At 41.8% G+C, this 23340-nt stretch overlaps 1 protein-coding gene across 2 annotated transcripts in view; it reads left to right on the top strand.

Annotated features, from left to right (window-relative positions):
- The window catches only part of HEBP1 (heme binding protein 1), a 37593-nt gene that overhangs the window by 897 nt on the left and 13356 nt on the right, over nucleotides 1-23340 (top strand). For both annotated transcript variants that reach the window (XM_055570715.1, XM_055570726.1), the window contains exon 2: nucleotides 20759-20897. In XM_055570715.1, coding sequence (XP_055426690.1) covers nucleotides 20759-20897 — 139 coding nt within the window. The remainder of the gene's footprint in view (nucleotides 1-20758; nucleotides 20898-23340) is intronic.

The following is a 23340-nucleotide window of genomic DNA, read 5'->3' as shown; positions in this document are numbered from 1 at the left end:
GCCAAGGCCAGGTACCCATTACAACAATCATCCCACAAAACCCTCAACTAGAGTCTGGACTGTTTAAGCAGCTAATAGCCAAAGGCCTGTACCTTTGTCTTTATCTGTCTCCTTACTCATATGTAGAATGAGCAGTTTAGATCTATCAAACATGACCTTTTCAGATGCCTACAAGCAGCCAGGCATCTGATGATGAAAATGGGTGACAGACTGAGGCAAGCTGAGGCTAAGTGGAGTGAGAACTCAAGTCCTCATCTACAAATAGTGATTCCAGGCAGTTGTCATGCAGTGGTAAAGAATCCACCTGCCAGTGCAGGTGATGCAGGAGACGTGGGTTCGATCCCTGGGTCAGGAAGATTCCCTGGAGGAGGAAATGGCAACTCACTCCAGTATTCTTGCCTAGAGAGAATCCCATGGACAGAAGAGCCTCGTGGGCTACAGTCCATGGGGCTGGAGAGTCAGACATGACTGAGTGACTGGGCACACACATCATGCATTGATGTGAACCAGGGTTGCCAGGTTTTTAAGGAAAACCAGCAATGCAGACTTTTGTGTGAAATCTCTAGATATAAAATTTATTCATTCAACAAATAACTGTTTGTTAAGTGCCAAGTGAGGGTCAGGTACTCTTATAGGCAGTGGGGTAAAATAATGAACAAAACTGGAAAAAATCCCTGTCCTCGTGGAGCTTCTGTTTTAGTGACTAATGAACAATTAAATGTCAAATATTTCATGTATTGGGTGGTGATCAGTACTGTGATTAAAAAAAAAAGCAGGAAAGGGGAGGAAGGATTAGAGAGTGTTAGGCTGAGGCTGTAGTTGGAGTAGGGCAACTCTGTCAGTTTTAACTGTTAAAATGTTTGTAAACATTGCAGATCAGGTGGGCAGGAGGAGGTGTCTGTGATGGGATGTCGCCCGTGTGCACACCTATCTGTGGACTCAGCCCAGTGACCTCCAGGGTCCTTGTTGGTCTTGACACTGAAGAATCCACCTGTTACTTAAACCTCGCAGAGATCTTTCCTTTCTGTAATAGAATTGGGCTCACTTTGTCTTTGGGGTAAAAGATTATTTGCAATGCAAGCTGAGGGTTTGGTCTCCTGGGAGAAAGCACTAGAAAGAGATAGGAGGATGGGAAGAAGGGAGAGACCAGGGTATTTCTCGTCTCCTTCTCCACCCTATGAGCTCTCTGGAACCAGGAGCTTCTCTGGGGCTCCAACTCTTGCTGACCAGGTTACCATGGTTCTAGGTTTCACCACATGACCCAGGTATCTGAGCTCAGGTAACAGATCACCCTCCCTCCACAGCCCTGTAGGGTTCTTGCAAACCTCTGGGTTGCTTCACTGTTCCCTGGTGGGCTTCTCAGCTCTTTTGCTAAGTTGTTCAGTCGTGTCTGACTCTGCAACCCCGTGGACTGTAACCCACCAGCCTCTTCTGTCCATGGGATTCTCCAGACAAGAATACTGGAGTGGGTTGCCATGCCTTCCTCCAGAGGATCTTCCCTATCCAGGGCTCGAACCTGCATCTTACATGTCCTGCATTGGCAGGCTGGTTTTCTTCACCACTAGTGCCACCTGGGAAGCCCCTTTCAGCTTTTTTAGTATCTGTGAAATCAATCCCTTGAGTCAAGGTGCCTCTGTTCAAAAGTCTTTTTCCTTATTAGCCGTTTATCAGTACAGAGTCACCTGCCACGGATTTGTTGTCTCCAGGCATAAATGCACCTCCCTGATAAGCATCTTTCCCCAACATTTGGTAAGAATATGGGGCCAATTTACAGCAACATGGGTGGACCTAGAGATTACCATACTGAGTGAAGTAAGTCAGACAGAGAAGCAGAAATATCATATGACATCCCTTATATGTGGAATCTAAAACGAAATGATACAAATGAACTTAAAAAACAGAAAGAGACTCACAGACTTAGAGAACAAACATGGTTGCCTGCGGGAAGGATGAGGAGGAGGAATAGTTAGTCCTTGATGGATATGTACAGACAGCCATATTTAAAATGGATAACCAACAAGGACCCACTGTATAGCAAAGGGAGCTCTGCTCAATGTTATGTGGCAGCGTGGAGGGGAGTCTGGGGGAGAATGGATACATGTATATGTATGGCTGAGTCCCTTCCCATTCACCTGAAACTATCACAGTGTTGTTAATCTGCTATACCCCAATAGAAAATTAAAAGTTTAAATTAAAAAAAAAAAAAGACTATGGGGCCATACAGGGTGTTATTACCAAGCCTAAGCAAATCATTTAACCCAAATGAACCTCAGTTTCTGCAGCTTAGAAGGGGTATGAAAATATCTCCTCCATCCACTCCCAGAGTTGACAGAAATTTTACATTTGTTTGAGAAACATGAAAATTATTTATAAACTAAAACACCCTACAAGTGTAGTGATATTGTTATGTCAGAATTCAGCTCAACTCCACTCTCACTAGCTTCATGGTTCTGGGTAGCTTAACCTCTCTGATGCTGATGAGGGGGGAAAAATACTTCACATCTTTTAAGATTGTACTGAAATTTAAATGAGACCCAATTATAAATTGTGCAACAGAATACCTAGCACTTGATTGTTAACTTTGCTTTTCTTACAGGTAATTTGGGGTAAGTTACTTAACCTCTCAGGCTCAGCTGGTAAAGAATCCGTCTGCACTGCAGGAGACCTGGGTTCAATCCCTGAGTTGGGAAGTTCCCCTGGAGATGGAAAAGGCTACCCACTCTAGTATTCTGGCCTGAAGAATTCCATGGACTGTATAGTCAATGGGTTGCAAAGAGTTGGACACAGCTGAGCAACTTTCACTTCACTTTGCTTAACCTCTCAAACTCTCTGAACCCTGAAATTCCTCAACTGTAAGATGAGAATGACAGTGCCTTGTGTGAGAATTAAACATTCAAAGACTCTTATAACCCTTTTAAAAAATATATACACTTGCAGGGTGTTATTGTGAAGATAATCTTTTTCTGAAATGATCTCTCCTTGGAAAGAGTCTTAAGTCAGAAACTGTTGTCCACTGTCCTGGGTCAATGGATGGAGCACACCGTATGCCCCATGTAGCTTGAGGTTAGATTCAACCAGATGTTCAGGGCTGATTTCAGGTACCTGCTGGGGGCCCAGGCTGCTGCAGACCTTATCAGGTGCCTTCTGCCTTGCCTGGAGGGGGAGAAGGACCTACCCCTCTCTGTGTGGGTTTGGGCGGGACTTGTGGGTGCAGTGCAGGACTGATATTACTAACCGATATCTTTATGGGATTTGTTTCCAGCCTGTGCACATTGGTTAGGACCCCACTGCCTGGCTTGGAATCCTGGCTCCACTTCTTGCCACTGTATCTTGGGCCTGTTGCTTAACCTTGTGTGCTCCAGCTTCATCTGAAAATGAAGATGAGAACACTTCACTAGGTTGTTGGAGGGTTGAATGAATGGATCCACATAAAATGTTTAAAATAATACAGGACACATAGAAAGTACTCAGCTTGATCATCATTATTGTTATTGTTATTCCCTTATAATGAGAAAGCTGTCTTCCAAAATCAGTGTGTGTACCCACCACATCAGGTGGTGTTGGGGTCCTTTAATGGACCAGAACCTGGTGGTCCTGAGTTGATGATAAGAAAGTGAAAGAGAGAGAGCCGGAGGGAGGGAGACAGAGAGAGGAAGAAAGACACAGGGACCCAAGCTCTGATGGAGCAAAGGTACTTTAATGATCTTTCTGTGAGTATATATAGGCTGTTGTACAAGAAATGTCTTTCGACAATGATAAAGATCAGAAAACCAAACGTATAGCAACCATTACCAAGGGAACAAGGGATTAATAATGGTCACAAGGTCAGGAGACAATCCATATCTCAAGAAAGGGGATCGCAACTAAGCAGTTTTGTCGTAAAGAGAATGTTTACTGAAGGAGATTCAGGCCTGTCTCACACAATGACCTCAGTTCTGGGAGCAGCGTGCTTTCCCGCTTAAAAAGAAACAAAGGACTCGTGAGAAACAGCATGTAGGAATCCTCCTGTTAAACATTCCCTGACAATTCCCCCTTATTTATTTGTAATATTTGTAAAAAGGGTTCTGACCATTAGAGTTTGTTTAGTTTTAACAATTTTTGCGTGAAGGCAACAGTGAACGACATATATAATTGTTAAGACAATCACCAAAATTACAGTTCTAGAACCGATGTTGTGAGTAATGCTTTGAAATCATCTGCGTGGGTCTAGCCCAGATAATTGATCAGCTAGTTTTTCAGCTAAAGTTTTCAAATTCGTGGAAGAGGGCAGATTTTTAGAAAAGGTTTCAAAGATTTCTTTTTTTAATAATTGTACATTCAGAGAGGCATTATCATATATGTTTTGTAAATGAAATTTGATTTGTTCCCAGTTGTAGGCACTATTATTGAATTGAACAGGAGTAACACAAAATTGAGTAGAATTCCAATCACATTTTAGCATCACCTGTTTTTGTACATCTGTTAATTGATGTCAACCCATTTGATGGCTGTTTTTAGTTCCTGTATTTCATCTTGAATTTCCTCATTTATCTGAACCTGAGTAGCCCACGTAGTATGAGCATCTTTAGTCCAATTTTGGATAAAATTATGTGTTTGAACTGAGGTTTGTAAAGTAACACCAGTGACGGCAGCAGTGGTGCAAATAACTGTTAATCCCAAAATGCCAAAAATCAGCCATCCAATGAATCGTTTAGATCGCCAGAGCAATTTCGTAAGTAACCGGGAAGCAAGTCCAGCCATGGGATCTTCCCAGGCTTCCCAGGGCCGCTGGAGATTTATTGGTAACCACAGACTATGTCGAGATCGAAGAATCAAAAGGGATTCATTTCTTAAGGAAACAGAAGAGTTAAGACAAGTATATAATTTGCAATTTATACCAGTTACTGAATGTAAAGTCTTATTGAATTGTAAATTTCCTATAGCTACAACAAAAGGGAGTGGAACACAGGCTTGTATGAAATATGATTGATTATAGCGAAAGAAATAATTACTATGACTATGATTGGTCCCTGTGAAATGTCCAGTCTAAGTCCCAAGTTCTTCGGTGCTCTCAGCAAGTTTCCAGATGTCCCATTGATTAGGCCCAATCTGTTTATTGAGGACGATTTGAGGGTGAGAAGGTGTCATTTCGCCGTCAAGCTAGCCAAGGAGTCCTTTTCATGGAAGTGTTTCATTGAACTGTTGGTAGTCTTCTATGCTACTTGAGTAGCATAGTCACACATGGTGCTGTTAATATCATCTGAGCAGTTAGATACCCACATACCATGAGGTCCCCAATCAACAGTGGTGAAATTGGCCATAAACATTAATTTCTCTGATTTACCTTGACATTTATCTCAATAAACAGGAGTATATTTAAGGTCTTTATAAGTAAACTCCTTACATTTTAACTTTTGTCCTTTTCCTAGAGTTTTGGTAGTATTAACATGGTTTTTATAAAAGGACAGGGCAGTAAACAGTCCAAGCAATGTGTGGAATTTCCTTTTTTGGAGGCAGGACGAAAGCCCATGTTTGTCGATTAACATTAATACATAATTTTATTGGGCCCATGCATAAAGGAAGGATTTCATAGCCTAGAGAAATGTTAATTAGTCTTCCTTCTTCCTCAGGATGAGAGGGCTCCTCCAAGCTCCAAGGAGGGGGCATATGTGTTGAGTCATTAGTGGATATGATTGGTCCTATATCTGTCCATTCTATAACCTATAATAAAAGGGGGGGTTAGGTATATAAGCCCAATAAGTGTGATCAATCAAGTCAGCCTGAGCGGGGGAAGCAAAAGCAAGCATAGCGACAAAAATATTTTCAGGATTCCAAGGCATTCCCTGTTGAGAAATCAGATTTTCAGCTTGATTAGTAAGGGTTTTTATCTGTCCCCAAGTAGGGAGATCATGAGGTCGATGACGTCAAGTGCGGCATTTTTTGGAAACTTTTAAAGCCGCCATGGCTTGTACTGGAATTTCTTCCTCTTGGGGTTTTTGTTGTTTCGTCTCTAGTTTGAATGCTGGGGGCCTCCCTAGGTTGAATCTTCTGAAGAGGAAGCCATGTGAGTTCGTTGGATCCATCTGGAGAAATAGAAGCATACCCTTTCCCTATAAGATTAGTTTTTTAGATTTCCATTGATTAGTTAACCCATCTTGATACCACATGGGCAAAGGAAGGGAGGTGTCCTTCAATGTCTCGAGATGTTTTTCTGCTTTTGTCAAAATATCTCCTTGTGGTACGTTTAAAAAATTTAAAACAAATAAAGCTGTATTAACAACAGTTATAGGAAGAAAGGAAATGATAATGATGAAAACATTCCTAGGAAATATTTCAGTCCAAAAAAAAATCATCTAGAGATCTGTTTGGGGACTGGTATTTGGCTGTGGTTTTGAAGTAATGAGTTGATTTCTTCCTCATTCAGTACATACATTTTTCCTGATATAAAAAGAAATGGGATCTGACTGTGTTTTAAATGGTTTGTGTTATTTGGGGCAAAGGATTAGGAGCAAACACTCAAACATTTTTCCTAAGTGAAATTACTGAAAAGCTGATACAGAACAACTTGACATATGAAATGCTGTTCACGTCCAAATACCTGACCTTGTCCCCGGAAAAGAAAGGCAGCCTGGCAGCTGTTGAATCTCTCTGTTCAGTGTGTTAAGGAAGATGATTATACTTTCAAGACAGACCTGAAAAGAAGGTGAATATTTTGCGCTTTTGATACTCTTAGGAACAAATAACTTATTTGGCAAATGGTGTAATTTTTATGTTGTTTTTGTTTTGTATTGTGAAACAGGCACTGAAGTTGATGTTATTTTAAGAATCTTACAGACCAGAAACAAAAATAAAGCTATATTAATAATAGTTAAGGCTTAAAGAATATATTGCGTTGGAATCTAGTAAAGTCTCCTCTGGATAAGGAAGATAAAAGTGTTCTTGTGTATTCCCTTTATTTAATTTTTTATTTGTAGTTTTAGTGTGTAATGTATTTATTTAATTATGTCTTGTGTTTGTGGATTATAAGGAATGATTATAATCTGTTTAATAGAGAATGAATGTAAAAATTGTTTGAATTGTTTAGAAATATAGGCAGGGCCATTGTCTGTTTTTATAGAATTAGATGTTCTCATTATTGGAAAGTAAGCTATCAGGTGGGTTATAACATGTCGTGTAGTTTCTCCTTGGAGAGGTATGGCCCATATAAAAGAAGAATTTGTATCGATTGAGACATGTAAGAAGGAAGAGGAAGAAAGTTAAAGGCAATGAGTTACATCCATTTTCCATAAAATTTTCCTTCATTTGTCATAAACCTTTTTTATATTTTGTATTTATCATTTTATTTGCCATTTCTTATATCTTTTTATTAAAAGCATATATCTTCTTTAGCAACTATGAAGTGTCTTGTATGTTAGCATTTTATAGATTCGTGAATATATTATACATTATAATATATATAATTATTTTATATAAATATATATATTTATAACTAGTTTAAAATCTCTAGTTTTTCTGTAAGAAAAACTTTTTGTAAGGAAGTTAGTGTTCAGTAATTAATGTTTTAAAATCTTACTTTACTTGAAAATGACCTAGCTATTTAATAAACTTTTATCAGTTTATCATTTCTAAAATATAATTATTTTTAATAGAGTTTTTATCTAAAAGTTTTCATCTTATTTATATATTTATATATATATAAAGAGTTACCTTTTTGTTGACAAATTTAGTTTACCTTAAACCTAGGCATTATAAAAGTACTACATAATGTTGATAACTTAAGACATGTCTTAATTAGATTAGCAAACAATTATATGTATATTTAAATAAACATTATATTTAATATTGAATATTTTTCAGTTCATGTGAACTTAAATTTAAATAGAGCTCATTAATTTCATATTATCCAAAAACAAAGACTTATAGTGAGACATAGATAATTTTAGATAGACAGGCATAGTTTTCTGCTTGAAATTTAAAAAAAATTTTTTTTTTTTTGAGTTCCACCAATTTGTTTATGGCTGGAGTCCTAGGTGGAGTGGGCTGTGTATCCCAAGGACATGATAAGAGTTAACTTTAGGCCTGTTTTTGTTTCCCAGGCAGAATTGGAGTTCCAAAAAAGTGTTTTAACAAGTTAACCTTTTCCTAACTGCATACGTAAGAAGGACTGGTTTTGCATTTCAAAAAAGATTTTATTTTAATCAGTTTTCTCTGGAATCTAAAGAATATCATGGCCATTCAGTGTCAAAAATATCGTTTCTGTTTTTGTAGTTACAGTAGATTATTAATGATATATGCATGAGGGAATTGCTGTCACATTGGATGTTAAGTCTTGGCTACAAAATTTTGACAAATAGTAGGACTGTTAAGCATACCTTGAGGTAACAGTCTATTGAAATCTTTTATGAGGCCTGATATGATTAGGATAAGGGAGAGAAAAAGTGAATCTCTCCCAGTCTAAAGGATGTAAAGGTATATTAAAAAGGCAATCTTGTAAATCAGTAATAATAATGCGCCAATTTTGAGGAATAGTAGTAGGTGATGGGATCCCTGGTTGTAGTGCACCCATAGGTTTCATAGATGCATTAACTTTTCTAAGGTCTGTTAAGAGATGCCATTTGTTAGAGTTCTTTTTTATAACAAAAATAGGAGAATTCCAAGGAGAGCAAGATTCCTCAATATGTTTTAATTCTAATTGTATGTCTATAACCAGTAACACTGAAGAAGCTGAAGTTGAATGGTTCTATGAAGACCTACAAGACCTTTTAGAACTAACACCCAAAAAAGATGTCCTTTTCATTATAGGGGACTGGAATGCAAAAGTAGGAAGTCAAGAAACACCTGGAGTAACAGGCAAATTTGGCCTTGGAATACGGCATGAAGCAGGGCAAAGGCTAATAGAGTTTTGCCAAGAGAACGCACTGGTCATAACAAACACCCTCTTCCAACAACACAAGAGAAAACTCTATACATGGACATCACCAGATGGCCAATATTGAAATCTGATTGATTATATTCTTTGCAGCCAAAGATGGAGAAACTCTATACAGTCAGCAAAAACAAGACAGGGAGCTGACTGTAGCTCAGATCATGAACTCCTTATTGCCAAATTCAGACTTAAATTGAAGAAAGTAGGGAAAAGCACTAGACCATTCAGGTATGACCTAAATCAAATCCCTTATGATTATACAGTGGAAGTGAGAAATAGATTTAAGGGCCTAGATCTGATAGATAGAGTGCCTGATGAACTATGGACTGAGGTTTGTGACATTGTACAGGAGACAGGGATCAAGACCATCCCCATGGAAAAGAAATGCAAAAAAGCAAAATGGCTGGGGAGGCCTTACAAATAGCTGTGAAAAGAAGAGAAGCGAAAAGCAAAGAAAAGGAAAGATATAAGCAACTGAATGCAGAGTTCCAAAGAATGGCAAGGAGAGATAAGAAAGCCTTCCTCAGCGATCAGTGCACAGAAATAGAGGAAAATAACAGAATGGGAAAGACTAGAGATCTCTTCAAGAAAATTAGAGATATCAAGGGAACATTTCATGCAAAGATGGGCTCGATAAAGGACAGAAATGGTATGGACCTAACAGAAGCAGAAGATATTAAGAAGTGGCAAGAATACACAGAAGAACTGTACAAAAAAGATCTTCATGACCCAGATAATCATGATGGTGTGATCACTGACCTAGAACCAGACATCCTGGAATGTGAAGTCAAGTGGGCCTTAGAAAGCATCACTACGACAAAGCTAGTGGAGGTGATGGAATTCCAGTTGAGCTATTTCAAATCCTGAAAGATGATGCTGTGAAAGTGCTGCACTCAATATGCCAGCAAATTTGGAAAACTCAGCAGTGGCCACAGGACTGGAAAAGTCAGTTTTCATTCCAATCCCAAAGAAAGGCAATGCCAAAGAATGCTCAAACTACCACACAATTGCACTCATCTCACACGCTAGTAAAGTGATGCTTAAAATTCTTCAAGCCAGGCTTCAGCAATACGTGAACCATGAACTTCCAGATATTCAAGCTGGTTTTAGAAAAGGCAGAGGAACCAGAGATCAAATTGCCAACATCCGCTGGATCATGGAAAAAGCAAGAGAGTTCCAGAAAAACATCTATTTCTGCTTTATTGACTAAGCCAAAGCCTTTGACTGTGTGGATCACAATAAACTGTGGAAAATTCTGAAAGAGATGGGAATACCAGACCACCTGACCTGCCTCTTGAGAAATCTGTATGCAGGTCAGGAAGCAACAGTTAGAACTGGACATGGAACAACAGACTGGTTCCAAATAGAGAAAGGAGTACATCAAGGAAGAGTACGTCAAGGTTGTATATTGTCACCCTGCTTATTTAACCTCTATGCAGAGTACATCATGAGAAACGCTGGGCTGGAAGAAGCACAAGCTGGAATCAAGATTGCTGGGAGAAATATCAATAACGTCAGATATGAAGATGACACCACCCTTATGGCAGAAAGTGAAGAGGAACTAAAAAGCCTCTTAATGAAAGTGAAAGAGGAGAGTGAAAAAGTTGCCTTAAAGCTCAACATTCAGAAAACTAAGATCATGGCATCTGGTCCCATCACTTCATGGGAAATAGATGGGGAAACAGTGGAAACAGTGGCTGACTTTATTTTTTGGGGCTCCAAAATCACTGCAGATGGTGATTGCAGCCATGAAATTAAAAGACGCTTACCTCCTTGGAAGGAAAGTTATGACCAACCTAGATAGCATATTCAAAAGCAGAGATATTACTTTGCCAACAAAGGTCCATCTAGTCAAGGCTATGGTTTTTCCTGTTGTCATGTATGGATGTGAGAGTTGGACTGTGAAGAAAGCTGAGTGCTGAAGAATTGATGCTTTTGAAGTGTGGTGTTGGAGAAGACTCTTGAGAGTCCCCTGGACTGCAAGGAGATCCAGCCAGTCCATTCTAAAGGAGATCAGCTCTGGGTGTTCTTTGGAAGGACTGATGCTAAAGCTGAAACTCCAGTACTTTGGCCACCTCATGCGAAGAGTTGACTCATTAGAAAGGCCTCTGATGCTGGGAGGGATTGGGGCAAGAGGAGAAGGGGGCGACAGAGGATGAGATGGCTGGATGGCATCACCAACTCGATGGACATGAGTTTGAGTGAACTCTGGGAGTTGGTGATGGACAGGGAGGCCTGGCGTGCTGCAGTTCATGGGGTTACAAAGAGTCGGACACGACTGAGCGACTGAACTGAACTGAACTGAAGTGAACTGAAGTTCTTTAGTAGACTGTAATTTTTCTTTCATAAGGGGCTATTGTTGTGTCCAAATAGGTTCGTCATTCTTCCAAGTTATTTTAATAATTGCTTTATTTGTTAAATGAGCAGTGGCCCTTAGGAAAAATGTGGAATGTATATCTGAGTTTGTCATTGCGTAAGTCTCTTTCTGTTAGATTAAGGGGTACATCTATCACATAAGGTCTTAATGTTGCAGGCTGGCCTTTTGGTCCTTCATATGGGTAGATTTGAACATTTTGATAAATTTCTTGTTCTTTGGTTTGAGAAATTCCTGCAATTTGGCAAAAGATTTTTTGTATAGGCCAGGATTTGGGCCATAAGTGTTTGGAAATAATAGTAATATTAATATTAGATCCAGTGTTTGAGAAGACCAGAAAATCTTTGGGCATATTGGGCATATTCAGATACCAATGATGTCCATAAGGATTGTTTTTGATCTCCACTGCCGAATCTGCCTGTCTGTATATTTTTAGAGGAGTTAATAGAAATGTAAGGTAAAAGAAGTAATTGAGCAATTTTGTCCCCCGTTTTGAATTTTCATAGAATCTGCGATGACATCATAATTTTAATCTCTCCTTTATAATCTGAATCAATTATTCCAGGGTGAATAGTAATTCCTTTAGAAGTCAAACTAGACTGGCCAAGTAAAAGGCCGAAGGTTTGTGGGGGCAAGGGTCCAAAAAGTCTGGTAGGTATTTTAGAAGGGACTGCTTGAGGGTAAAGGAAAAAATCATTTAAGGCTGGTATATCGACGGCAGTGATGTTGAGAGTTTGAGGGAAAAGATAGAATTTGCCCCTGGTTATTGTTGAAGGGGACCTGGGGGGTCCCCTGCCTGAAGTTTCCTGGAATAGGTTTTCTTTCAATATCAAATTTAGATTTACAATCTTTGGCCCAATGCATTCCTCTATGGCAGCAAGGGCAAATGTTTGTAGGTTTTTTATTAGCCTTCTTAGGCTTAAAAAGGCAGTCCCTTTTTAAATGGTATTTATCTCCACATGTAAAGCATCTTTCATTTTCCTTTTCTAAAGGTAGCAGCCATTGTCTCAACTAGCATTTGCATCTTTTGAGTTTCTGATCTTAGATTGTGACAAGCCTTCAAATAATCATTAATAGTCCCAGTTTCATGAATTGGAAAGATAGCTTTTTGACATTTCTGATTTGTATTTTCATAAGCAAGTAATTTCTCAAGCTGTTTTTTGGTTTCTTCTCCGATTACAGTACGGGAAATAGCAGTTTCTAATCTAGCTAAAAAATCAGCATAACTTTCATTAAGTCCTTGTAATATTTTAGTGTAGCTACCTGTAGGTTCTCCTTGAGGAGTAATTCGATCCCAAGCTTCAAAGGCTACTGTTTTTAATTGTTCATGCAATAAGGGAGGGCACTGTGTTTGAGCTTCTATGGTATCAAATTGTCTAGTGCCAGTTAACATTTCAAAAATAATTTGGTTTGGGGGAGTGCCAGCTTGAGCATTGCCAGTTTTGGTGTCAAAAAATGTCTTAGGAGAGTCGTTATTAGAATCATTAGGTTCTAAAAAAGGAAAGAGTTCTGGATTCGTGCCTGCTGGCAGAGGAGGAGCATTTGGAGCAGCCGGGGCAGGGCTAGGAGGAAACTTTTGAAATATTTTATGTTGTTCTAATTGGGCCTTTTGTAAAGTTTCATCATCTAATTCATATTCATGCAATAAGTGTTCTGTCTGTTGTCAAATATCGTGAAGGCTAGAATTTACCTTGAAATGGCAGAATTACAGCTTTAATGTGAGCCCATAGGGGCCAGAAATCAACTGGAATATATTTTTCCTGCCTGGTGACTCGTTCAACATTTTCTTTGACTTGGTGCCAAATTTGTAAATCAAAATGCCTGTATCAGGGAACCAAGGATTACATTTAACCACTGTTTGAAAGCAAGCCTCTATTCATTGGCACAAAACCAAAAGTCCGTGAGCTTTAAACAAATGGTGAAGTAAAGCAGAGAAATGATGGAGCTTTCTAGCCGTTTGACCCATGTCTTAGTACTTACCGACCTCAATAGGTCCTGACCTCAATAAGCCTGGAGTCACTCTGTCCGAAATGCCACGTACGCCAGTGTCCCTGTTCTGGGTGCCACTTGTTGGGGTCCTTTAATGGACCAGAACCTGGTGGTCCAGAGTTGACAATAAGAAAGTGAAAGAGAGCCGAAGGGAGGGGGAGAGAGAGAGGAAGAAAGAAAGAAAGACACGGGGACCCAAACTCTGATGGAGCAAAGGTGCCTTAATGATCTTTCTCTGAGTATATATAGGCTGTTGTTCAAGAAATTTCTTTCGACAATGATAAAGATCAGAAAACCAAACATATAGCAACCATTACCAAGGGAACAAGGGATTAATAATGGTCACAAGGTCAGGAGACAATCTATATCTCAAGAAAGGGGATTGAGACTAAGCAGTTTTGTCGTAAAGAGAATGTTTACTGAAGGAGATTCAGGCCTGTCACACATAATGACCTCAGTCCTGGGAGCAGCTTGCTGTTCCAGTAGTTTCTGACAACAGAAACTGATAAGGAACAGAGGATTTATGAGAAACAGCACGTAGGAATACTCCTGTCAAACATTCCCTGACAAAGTGGCAAGGGGAAAACCAGCCTTGCAAAGGACCTTGCAGATCTCATAGCAAGAGGCATTCTTTCAACATCTCTGTCTGGGACTTGACTGTGGTTCCCCCACTGAATGTTGAAAACTGGTGTTTGTGGCCACTGGCTGAAATCCTCATCTAGTAACTGGGAGCATGAGCTAGCTGAATGTGGGGCCAGGAAGGGTCATTATTTTGTTCCATGTAGCAAGGAAATGCACTGAAGGTGTTAAATTTGAAGAATCAAATGTGCTAACAGTGTTAACTTAGGTGCTTTATTTTCTGCAGAAATAGAGAGAACCTATTTAAATTCAGCTCCCTGGAGAACCAGAGTAGTTGGATAATATCCATCTCTCAAACCTGAATTTTCGTAGTGATCCAGTAGTTCAGGTGAGAAGTTGTAGACACGGATGCTGTGAAAACAGGGGGCGCCTGTTGGAGAACCTCCTTCAGACAGTGTGATGCAGCCTTCTTCCAAGACACATATAGTTAGGCTAAGTGCTCCTCTCTCCAGGCATCTATGGTTGCCGAATTCCTTGTCATTAGAGTAAAGCCAGGTTTCACCCCCCACAGCCTCCTTGTCCACAAATCCTTATAGAGACCCTGCTATATATATTAAAGACATGGTCCTCGATGCTGAGAGATAACAGTGGTGAACAATGCAGACAGTCCCTGACCCCATGGGGCTTATGGTTGCCAGTAGAAATTAAACATGTTATTATTCCATTACAATTTCCATTGTAATTATATTCCAGTGTTGCTCAGTTGCCAAGTCATGTTGGACTCTTTGTGACCCCACGGCCTGCAGCACGCCAGGCTTCCCTGTCCTTCACCATCTCCCGGAGTTTGCTCAGATTCATGTCCATTGAGTCAGTAATGCTATCTAACCATCTCATCCTCTGTCGCCACCTTCTGCTTTTGCCTTCAGTCTTTCTCAACATCAGGGTCTTTTTCAGTGAGACAAATCCCCTTCAGGGATCAGAGCCTTGTCATGGCGAAGGGGCTTGCATAACTCAGTGAAGCTATGAGCCTTGCTGTACAGGGCCACCCAAGACAGACAGGTCATAATGAAGGGTTCTGACAAAACACGGTCCACTGGAGGTGTAAAAGGCGAACCACTCCAGTATTCTTGCCGTGAGAACTCCAAGAACAAAAGGCAAAATATCATGGGGCAGCTGTTTTAAACTGGGCTCCTCTCTGAGGAAGTGACTTTTTAGGTTGAGACCTGTTGGATGACTAGGAGTTCATCACGCAGAGAAAGGAAGGGAACCCCTCAGGCAGAGGGAGAGGCGGGTACAGCAGCTCTGTAGGAATGACCAAGACATTGACAAAAATAGCAGAAGGCCAATGAGGAGGTGCTCTAGCATTGCTGGTGAGGTAGTTAGACACTCGGTAGCGCCTGAGCCATCACAGGAAAGAGCTTGGTGAATGACAGCTTTTAGGTGGGGGATTCATGAACATGATTAATTTATATAGAATGCTCTGTATACATTCCCTGGGGCTTCCCAGGTGCTACAGGTGGCAAAGAGTCCACCTGCAATGCTGGAGACTCAGGAGACTTGGGTTCGATCTTTGGGTCAGGAAGATCTGGAGGAGCACATGGCAACCCACTCCAGTGTTCTTGCCTGGAGAATCCCATGGACAGAGGATCCTGGAGGACTGCAGTCCTTGAGGTTGTATAGAGTCAGACACGACTGAGCACACAGCAGCACAAGTATATGTTCCCTGGGCAACACAACCTCATTCACAGCTTTGGTTACCCCTCTGCTGATGCGTCCCAACTGAACCAGGCCCTGGCTGAGCCCCGGACCTGTTTGTCCAACTATACAGTGGACTGCTTGCTTGTAATAAGAGGCAAATGAACTGCTGGATTTGTAAGCACACTTCCAGCTCTTACCGGAGAGAGCTGGTCATTGGTTTCTCCATTTGCAAGAGAAGGAAGTGCATTGAATGACTTTTGATGCCCTTGATCTGAGTTTGACACAGGCCTACAAATGTCAGTCAGAAATACCTACCTCTGTGCCTAAACAGAGAGGCTGAAAAACACTCACTTCATCCCCCATGGAGCATACAGCCTTGTGACAAGTGTTAGACCACTGAGTGAAAGTCACTCAGTCATGTCTGACTCTTTGTGACCCCATGGACTATACAATCCATGGAATTCTCTAGGCCCAAATACTGGAGTGGATAGCCTTTCCCTTCTCCAGTGGATCTTCCCAACCCAGGAATTGTACTGGGGTCTCCTGTATTGCAGGCAGATCCTTTACCAACTGAGCTATCAGGAAAGCCCCTAGACCAGAGTCTGGGGCTTTAAATTCTGGTTCCTAGTTTCAAACACTTAGCAGCTGTATGTTTTTGTTGTTCAGTCACTAAGTCATGTCTGACTCTTTTCGACCCCATGAACCGCAGCACGCCAGGCTTCCCTGTCCATCACCAACTCCCGGAGTCCACCCAACCCCATGTCCACCGAGTCAGTGATGTCATCCAACCATCTCATCCTCTGTCGTTCCCTTCTCTTCCTGCCCTCAATCTTTCCCAGCATCAGGGTCTTTTCAAATGAGTCACATCAGATAGACAAAGCATTGGAGTTTCAGTTTCAACATCAGTCCTTCCAATGAACACACAGGACTGATCTCCTTTAGGATGGACTTGTTGGATCTCCTTGCAGTCCAAGGGACTCTCACGAGTTTTCTCCACCACCACACTTCAAAAGCATCAATTCTTCTGCACTCATCTTTCTTTATAGTCCAACTCTCACATCCATACATGACCACTGCAAAAACCATAGCCTTGACTAGACGGACCTTTGTTGGCAAAGTAACGTCTCTGCTTTTTAATATGCCGTCTAGGTTGGTCATAACCTTCCTTCCAAGGAGTAAGCGTCTTTTAATTTCATGGCTGCAGTCACCATCTGCAATGATTTTGGAGCCCAGAAAAATAAAGTCAGCCACTGTTTCCACTGTTTCCCCATCTATTTCCCATGAAGTGATGGGACCAGATGCCATGATCTTAGTTTTCTGAATGGTGAGCTTTAAGCCAACTTTTTCACTCTCCTCTTTCACTTTCATCAAGAGGCTCTTAAGTTCTTCTTCACTTTCTGCCATAAGGGTGGTGTCATCTTCATATCTGAGGTTATTGATGTTTCTCCCAGCAATCTTGATTCCAGCTTGTGCTTCCTCCAGCCCAGGGTTTCTCATGATGTACTCTGCATATAAGCTAAATAAGCAGGGTGACAATATACAGCTTTGACGCACTCCTTTTCCTGTTTGGAACCGGTCTGTTGTTCCATGTCCAGTTCTAACTGGTTGCTTCCTGACCTGCATACAGGTTTCTCAGGAGGCAGGTCAGGTGGTCTGGTATTCCCGTCTCTTTCAGAATTTTCCACAGTTTCTTGTGATCCACACAGTCAAAGGCTTTGGCATAGTCAATAAAGCAGAAATAGATGTTTTTCTAGAACTCTCTTGCTTTTTTGATGATCCAGTGGATGTTGGCAATTTGATCTGTGGTTCCTCTGCCTTTTCTAAAACCAGCTTGAATATCTGGAAGTTCATGGTTCACGTATTGCTGAAGCCTGGCTTGGAGAATTTTAAGCATCACTTTACTAGCGTGTGAGATGAGTGCAATTGTGTGGTAGTTTGAGCATTCTTTGGCATTGCCTTTCTTTGGGATTGGAATGAAAACTGACTTTTTCCAGTCCTGTGGCTACTGCTGAGTTTTCCAAATTTGCTGGCATATTGAGTGCAGCACTTTCACAGTGTCATCTTTCAGAATTTGAAACAGCTCAACTGGAATTCTATCACCTCCACTAGCTTTGTTCATAGTGATGCTTCCTAAGGCCCACTTGACTTCACATTCCAGGATGTCTGGCTCTCTAGGTGAGTGATCACACCATCATGGTTATCTGGGTCATGAAGATCTTTTTTGTACAGTTCTTCTGTGTATTCTTGCCACCTCTTCTTAATATCTTCTGATTCTGTTAGGTCCCTACCATTTCTGTCCTTTATGGTGCCCATCTTTGCATGAAATGTTCCCTTGGTATCTCTAATTTTCTTGAAGAGATCTCTAGTCTTTCCCATTCTGTTATTTTCCTCTATTCCTTTGCATTGATCGCTGAGGAAGGGTTTCTTATCTCTCCTTGCTATTCTTTGGAACTCTGCATTCAGCTGCTTATATCTTTCTTTATCTCCTTTGCTTTTCGCTTCCCTTCTTTTCACAGCTATTTGTAAGGCCTCCTCAGACAGCCATTTTGCTTTTTTGCATTTCTTTTCCATGGGGATGGTCTTGATCCCTGTCTCCTGTACAATGTCACAAACCTCAGTCCACAGTTCATCAGGCACTCTATCTATCAGATCTAGTCCCTTAAATCTATTTCTCATTTCCACTGTATAGTCATGAGATTTGATTTAGGTCATGCCTGAATGGTCTAGTGGTTTTCTCCACTTTCTTCAGTTTCAGTCTGAATTTGGCAATAAGGAGTTCATGATCTGAGCCACAGTCATCTCCCGGTCTTGTTTTTGCTGACTGTATAGAGTTTCTCCATCTTTGGCTGCAAAGAATATAATGAATCTGACTTCAGTGTTGAAAAAGAATATATATATATATATATGTGTGTGTGTGTGTGTGTGTGTGTGGGTGTGTGGGTGGGTGTGTGTGTCTGAATCATTTTGCTGTACACTTGAAACTAACACAACATTGTAAATTGACTATACTCCAATTAAAAAAAGAAAAGGCGTGTATCATCATGCATCCAATCCATAAGGGTAAACTGTTATTTTGTGAAACTTTGCTTCAGACATGTATGTCCATGATAGGGCATGATGTGAAAATGTATTTCTTGTTCTGGATTGTGGGGTTTTTTAAGTTTGAAAGCACTGCTTTACTGTATGTTCGGGAATGCAAAATTATATCATGTTTGTGTGTGTGTGCTCGGTCATGTCTAACTCTTTGCATCCCCATGGACTGTAGCCCTCCAGGATCTTCTGTCCATGGGATTCTGCAGGCAAGAATACTGGAGTGGGTTGCCATTCCCTTCTCCAGGGGATCTTCCCAACCCAAGGGTTGAATCGATGTCTTATGTCTCCTGCATGGGCAGGCACGTTCTTTACCAGTTGAGCCACCAGGGAAGCCCAGTATCATAATGAGACGTCAAAGGGCAAGGAGGAGAAAGAGGGCTGGAGGAGAGCTGTGTGGGTCTGTAGGGTAAAGATAATGACTTTAGCACAGAGACTCAATGCAGGAGGAGATCACTGCCAAGGAGGAAGTTTTGAAGGGGAAGTGGCAGTGCGGCTGATGTCTCAGGGGATGTGCTTAGTGAGCCGGGCTGGGAAGAGGAGTCATGACTGGGAGTACAGTGCGAACAGAACTACTCTGATTCTTCTTGAAAGGCAGTCCTGCTACTGCTGCTGCTGCTGCTAAGTCTCTTCAGTCGTGTCTGACTCTGTGCGACCCCATAGATGGCAGCCCACCAGGCTCCCCTGTCCCTGGGATTCTCCAGGCAAGAATTCTGGAGTGGGTTGCCATTTCCTCCTCCAGTGCATGAAAGTGAAAAGTGTGAAGTCCTGCTACTAGATTGAGGCTAATCTTGGAGCCTCAGAGTTTTGTGGGATTGTCATTGTAGTTGTTTGTTTCCTCCTTTGCCATTTTGTGTTCTCTTTTCCTGTGTGCATGCGTGCTCAGTTGCAAAGTCATATCCAACTATTTGTGACCCCGTGGACTGTTGTGTGCCAGGCTCCTCTGTTCATGGAATTATCCCGGCAAGAAAACTGGAGTGGGTTGCCATTTCCTCCTCCAGGGATCTTCCCAACCCAGAGATCAAACCCTGGTCTCCTGTGTCTCATGCATTGGTCGGCAGATTCTTTACCCCTGAGCCACCTGGGAAGTCCTCTCTTTTCCTAGATCTCTTATTATTCAGATGTTGGATCTCTTGGCTTGATCCTTTTCCTTTTCTATTTTCTACATCTTTGCCTTTTTACTTGACTTTCTAAAACATTTCCTTCAATTTTATCTTCCAACCTTTCTACCGAATTTTTTCACCTCTGTTATATTTTTAATTTCCCAGAGCTCTTTGATCTCAGACCATTCTGTTTTTACAGCACTCTGGGGCTGTTCTGGGTGGTTTGTGATGTAATATCTTCTATTATTTCTCTGAGAATGTTGATTATATGAAGTTGTTTCATGTTCTTGATAGGGCATGATGTAAAAATATTTCTTGTTCTGGATTGTGATTTTCTTTTTAAGTTTGGAGGCACTGCTTTACAATATGGCAAAGGGTGAAACAAACCAATACAACGCCAATCCCACAAAACTCTTAGGCCCCAAGACTAGCCTCAATCTAGTAGCAGGGCTGTAATTCAAGAAGAATCGGAGTAATTCAGTTCACACTACTCCCAGACGTGACTCCTCTTCCCAGCTCGTCTCACTAAGCGACACCCCTGTTACCCTGAGCAATCAGCTGCCCTGTCACTTCCTCCCAAATCCTTCCTCCTTGGCACCAGTCCCCTCTCTGCTCTCTCTAGTTCTGTAAAAACTCTCAGAGTCTATTTCTTATGGTCCTTCATACTCCGGCCTGTCTCTTCCACTGTCACCAGAGTTAGGCTCATTATGGAAAGTTCCTTAGCAGTCTGTGCCTCTTGTAGCTGGACTTTTACTGCTTGTAGGGGCTTCCCTGGTGGCTCAGATGGTAAAGAATCTGCCTGCAATGTGGGAGACCTAGGATCGATCTCTGAGTCAGGAAGATCCCCTGGAGAAAGGAATGGCTGCCCACACCAGTTTTCTTGTCTGGAGGATTCCCTGGACAGAGGCTACAGTCCACTGGGTCACAAAGAGTCAGACACGACTGAGTGACTAACACTCTCAGAGTCATCACAGGTTGCTACCTTCCACCTCTTCAGTGCTGTGCCTTCTCTGCCTCCAGGGAGATGTCTTCTACGAGGAGAGGGCCTGTGAAGGCGGGAAGTTTGCCACAGTGGAAGTGACAGATAAGCCTGTGGATGAGGCTCTGAGGGAGGCAATGCCAAAAGTCATGAAGTATGTGGGAGGCTCCAATGATAAGGGTGAGTGTCCCTGAAGGATGGGCTCTGGTCACCCAGGCCAGTGCTGCAGTCTCACGTCATCGATGGAAAACACAGGAAGGGACCCCAAGACGCCTGTTTCAGTGTCCTGTGACCTTGCTCAACTGTGTGGGCAGGGGGGCTCTGGGTAGACCCACTGACGTCATGCCCGCTCAGTAGCACTGAGTTCATGCTTCTCTCCCTGGTCTGAAGACACAGGCTTCGTTTGTTCGTCCGTTTGTTATTTTTTTAACCTTACAGTGCTTATCTTGGATTGGTGAACTGGGTAAGGTGTGTCCGTGGTAAGCCAGGCCACAGAACAAAGCCCACCTCTGACTTGAGACCTCTGCCCCCAGGCCGAAAATCTCATCAGCCCCCAAGTAGCTCAGATTCTATGGGGTTCTGAAGATCAGTGAGTGATGAGTGTGGCTGGTCCCTGGCTCTGTTCTGGCAAATAAAGAGCCTGAGAGATCTTAGTCCCCTTCTGAAACACTTGACAGTCCATGGGGATTCCCTGGTGGTCCGGTGGCTAGTACTCAGTGCTGTCACTGCTGGGGTCCAAGATTTGATCCCTGGTCAGGGAACTAAGATCCTGCAAGCCACGTGGCATGGTCTAATAATAGTAATAAGACTTGGTAGTCCATGCTGGCTGCCTCCCTGTTTTTATGATAAAATGAGAGGCCTGAAGTTTCAGTGTACCTGTTTGCATGTAAACCATATTTAAATAGGACTTTAACACTTAAGGGCTTCCCTTGTGGCTCAGCTGGTAAAGAATCCACCCACAATGTGTGAGACCTAGGTTCAATCCCTGGGTTGGGAAGATCCCCTGGAGAAGGAAAAGGTTACCCACTCAAGTATTCTGGTCTGGAGAATTCCATGGACTGTATAGTCCATGGGGTCACCAAGAGTCGGACATGACTAAGCGACTTTTCATTTAACTCTTAAGCTCTCTAACTTGGCCTGCACTTTAGAATCAGTACAAACCCAAAATGGTTCAGTATACAAGATGAAAAAAAAATGTATTTAATATTTAGGATATATCTCAAGTTGATAAATGAGAAAGAAGCTCGTATCAAGCTTAGTAATATTTGCTAGAACCAAAGAAATCAGGCTTTGGACATAAGTCAACCAGTAGGAGGTCACGAAGAAGTCTTTTCCTTCTTGGCATTGTCATAAATTTTCTTCAGAAGAAAATATGTGTAAAAATTAGGAACTCATCAAACATTTTTGAAAATAACAAAACAGCACCCCAGTCCATCTTTTCTAATGTAATCATTGTCATCTTTGGGTGTATTTTTAGGGCTTTATAATAGGTTTTTAAAATGTAATCATAATAGTATCTTCCCTGGTGGCTCAGATGGTAAAGAATCTGCCCACAATGCAGGAGACCCAGGTTCAATCCCTGGGTTGGGAAGGTCCCCTGGAGTAAAAAATAGCAACCCACTCTAGTATGCTTGTCTGGAGAATTCCATAGACAGAGGAGCCTGATGGGCTCCAGGTGGTTCATGGAGTTGAAAAGAGTCGGGCATGACTGAGCAACTCGCACACAATATGTAATCGTAGGGTTTGTGCAATATATCCTGTTTCTGTTCCTTATTTCATAATTATTTTCCATTGTAGCTAACTAGTCCTAAGCATGACTATTCATAGCTAAATTGTATTGCATCATGTGCCTATAATTTACTTAAACATAGTCCTCTTTTGAACATATCTCAATTTTTCACAATTATAAATTCTGCTACAAGGAAAATCCTATTCCCTAAATAGCCTTTTTCATATTTTAGATTATTTCAGTAAAATCAACAATTATGACTTCTCTGGTGGTATAGTGGTTAAGAATCCGCTTGCCAATGCAGGCAAGTGGGGTGCCGTGGGGCAGGTAAGCCTGTGTACCACAGCCGCTGCAGCTCGTGTGCCCAGAGCCCATGCTCTGCAGCGAGAGGAGCCACTGCAGTGAGGAGCCCAAGCATCGCCACTAGAGAGCAGCCCCGACTCTCTGCAGCTAGAGAAGTAGCCCCCACTAGAGAGCAGCCCCGACTCTGCAGCTAGAGAAGTAGCCCCCACTAGAGAGCAGCCCCGACTCTGCAACTAGAGAAGTAGCCCCCACTAGAGAGCAGCCCCGACTCTCTGCAGCTAGAGAAGTAGCCCCCACTAGAGAGCAGCCCCGACTCTCTGCAGCTAGAGAAGTAGCCCCCACTAGAGAGCAGCCCTGACTCTTTGCAACTAGAAGACCCAACACAGCCAAAAATGAAAAATTAAATAAAATTTAAAGATAAAATCAGCAGTTAGACAGGACGTACTCTGTTGTTGTTTAGTCGCTAAGTTGTGTCCAACTCTTTTGCGACCGCATGGACTGTAGCCCACCAGGATCCTCTGTCCATGGGATTTCCCAGGCAAGAATATTGGATTGGGCTGCCGGGGTATCTTCTCCAGGTACCTTCTCCAG

The sequence above is a fragment of the Bubalus kerabau genome, chromosome 1 (assembly GCF_029407905.1).
Source record: "Bubalus kerabau isolate K-KA32 ecotype Philippines breed swamp buffalo chromosome 1, PCC_UOA_SB_1v2, whole genome shotgun sequence".
Taxonomy (NCBI): domain Eukaryota; kingdom Metazoa; phylum Chordata; class Mammalia; order Artiodactyla; family Bovidae; genus Bubalus; species Bubalus kerabau.
The sequence above is the reverse complement of the archived record's forward strand: the minus strand, read 5'-3'. Positions and strand labels throughout refer to the sequence as shown.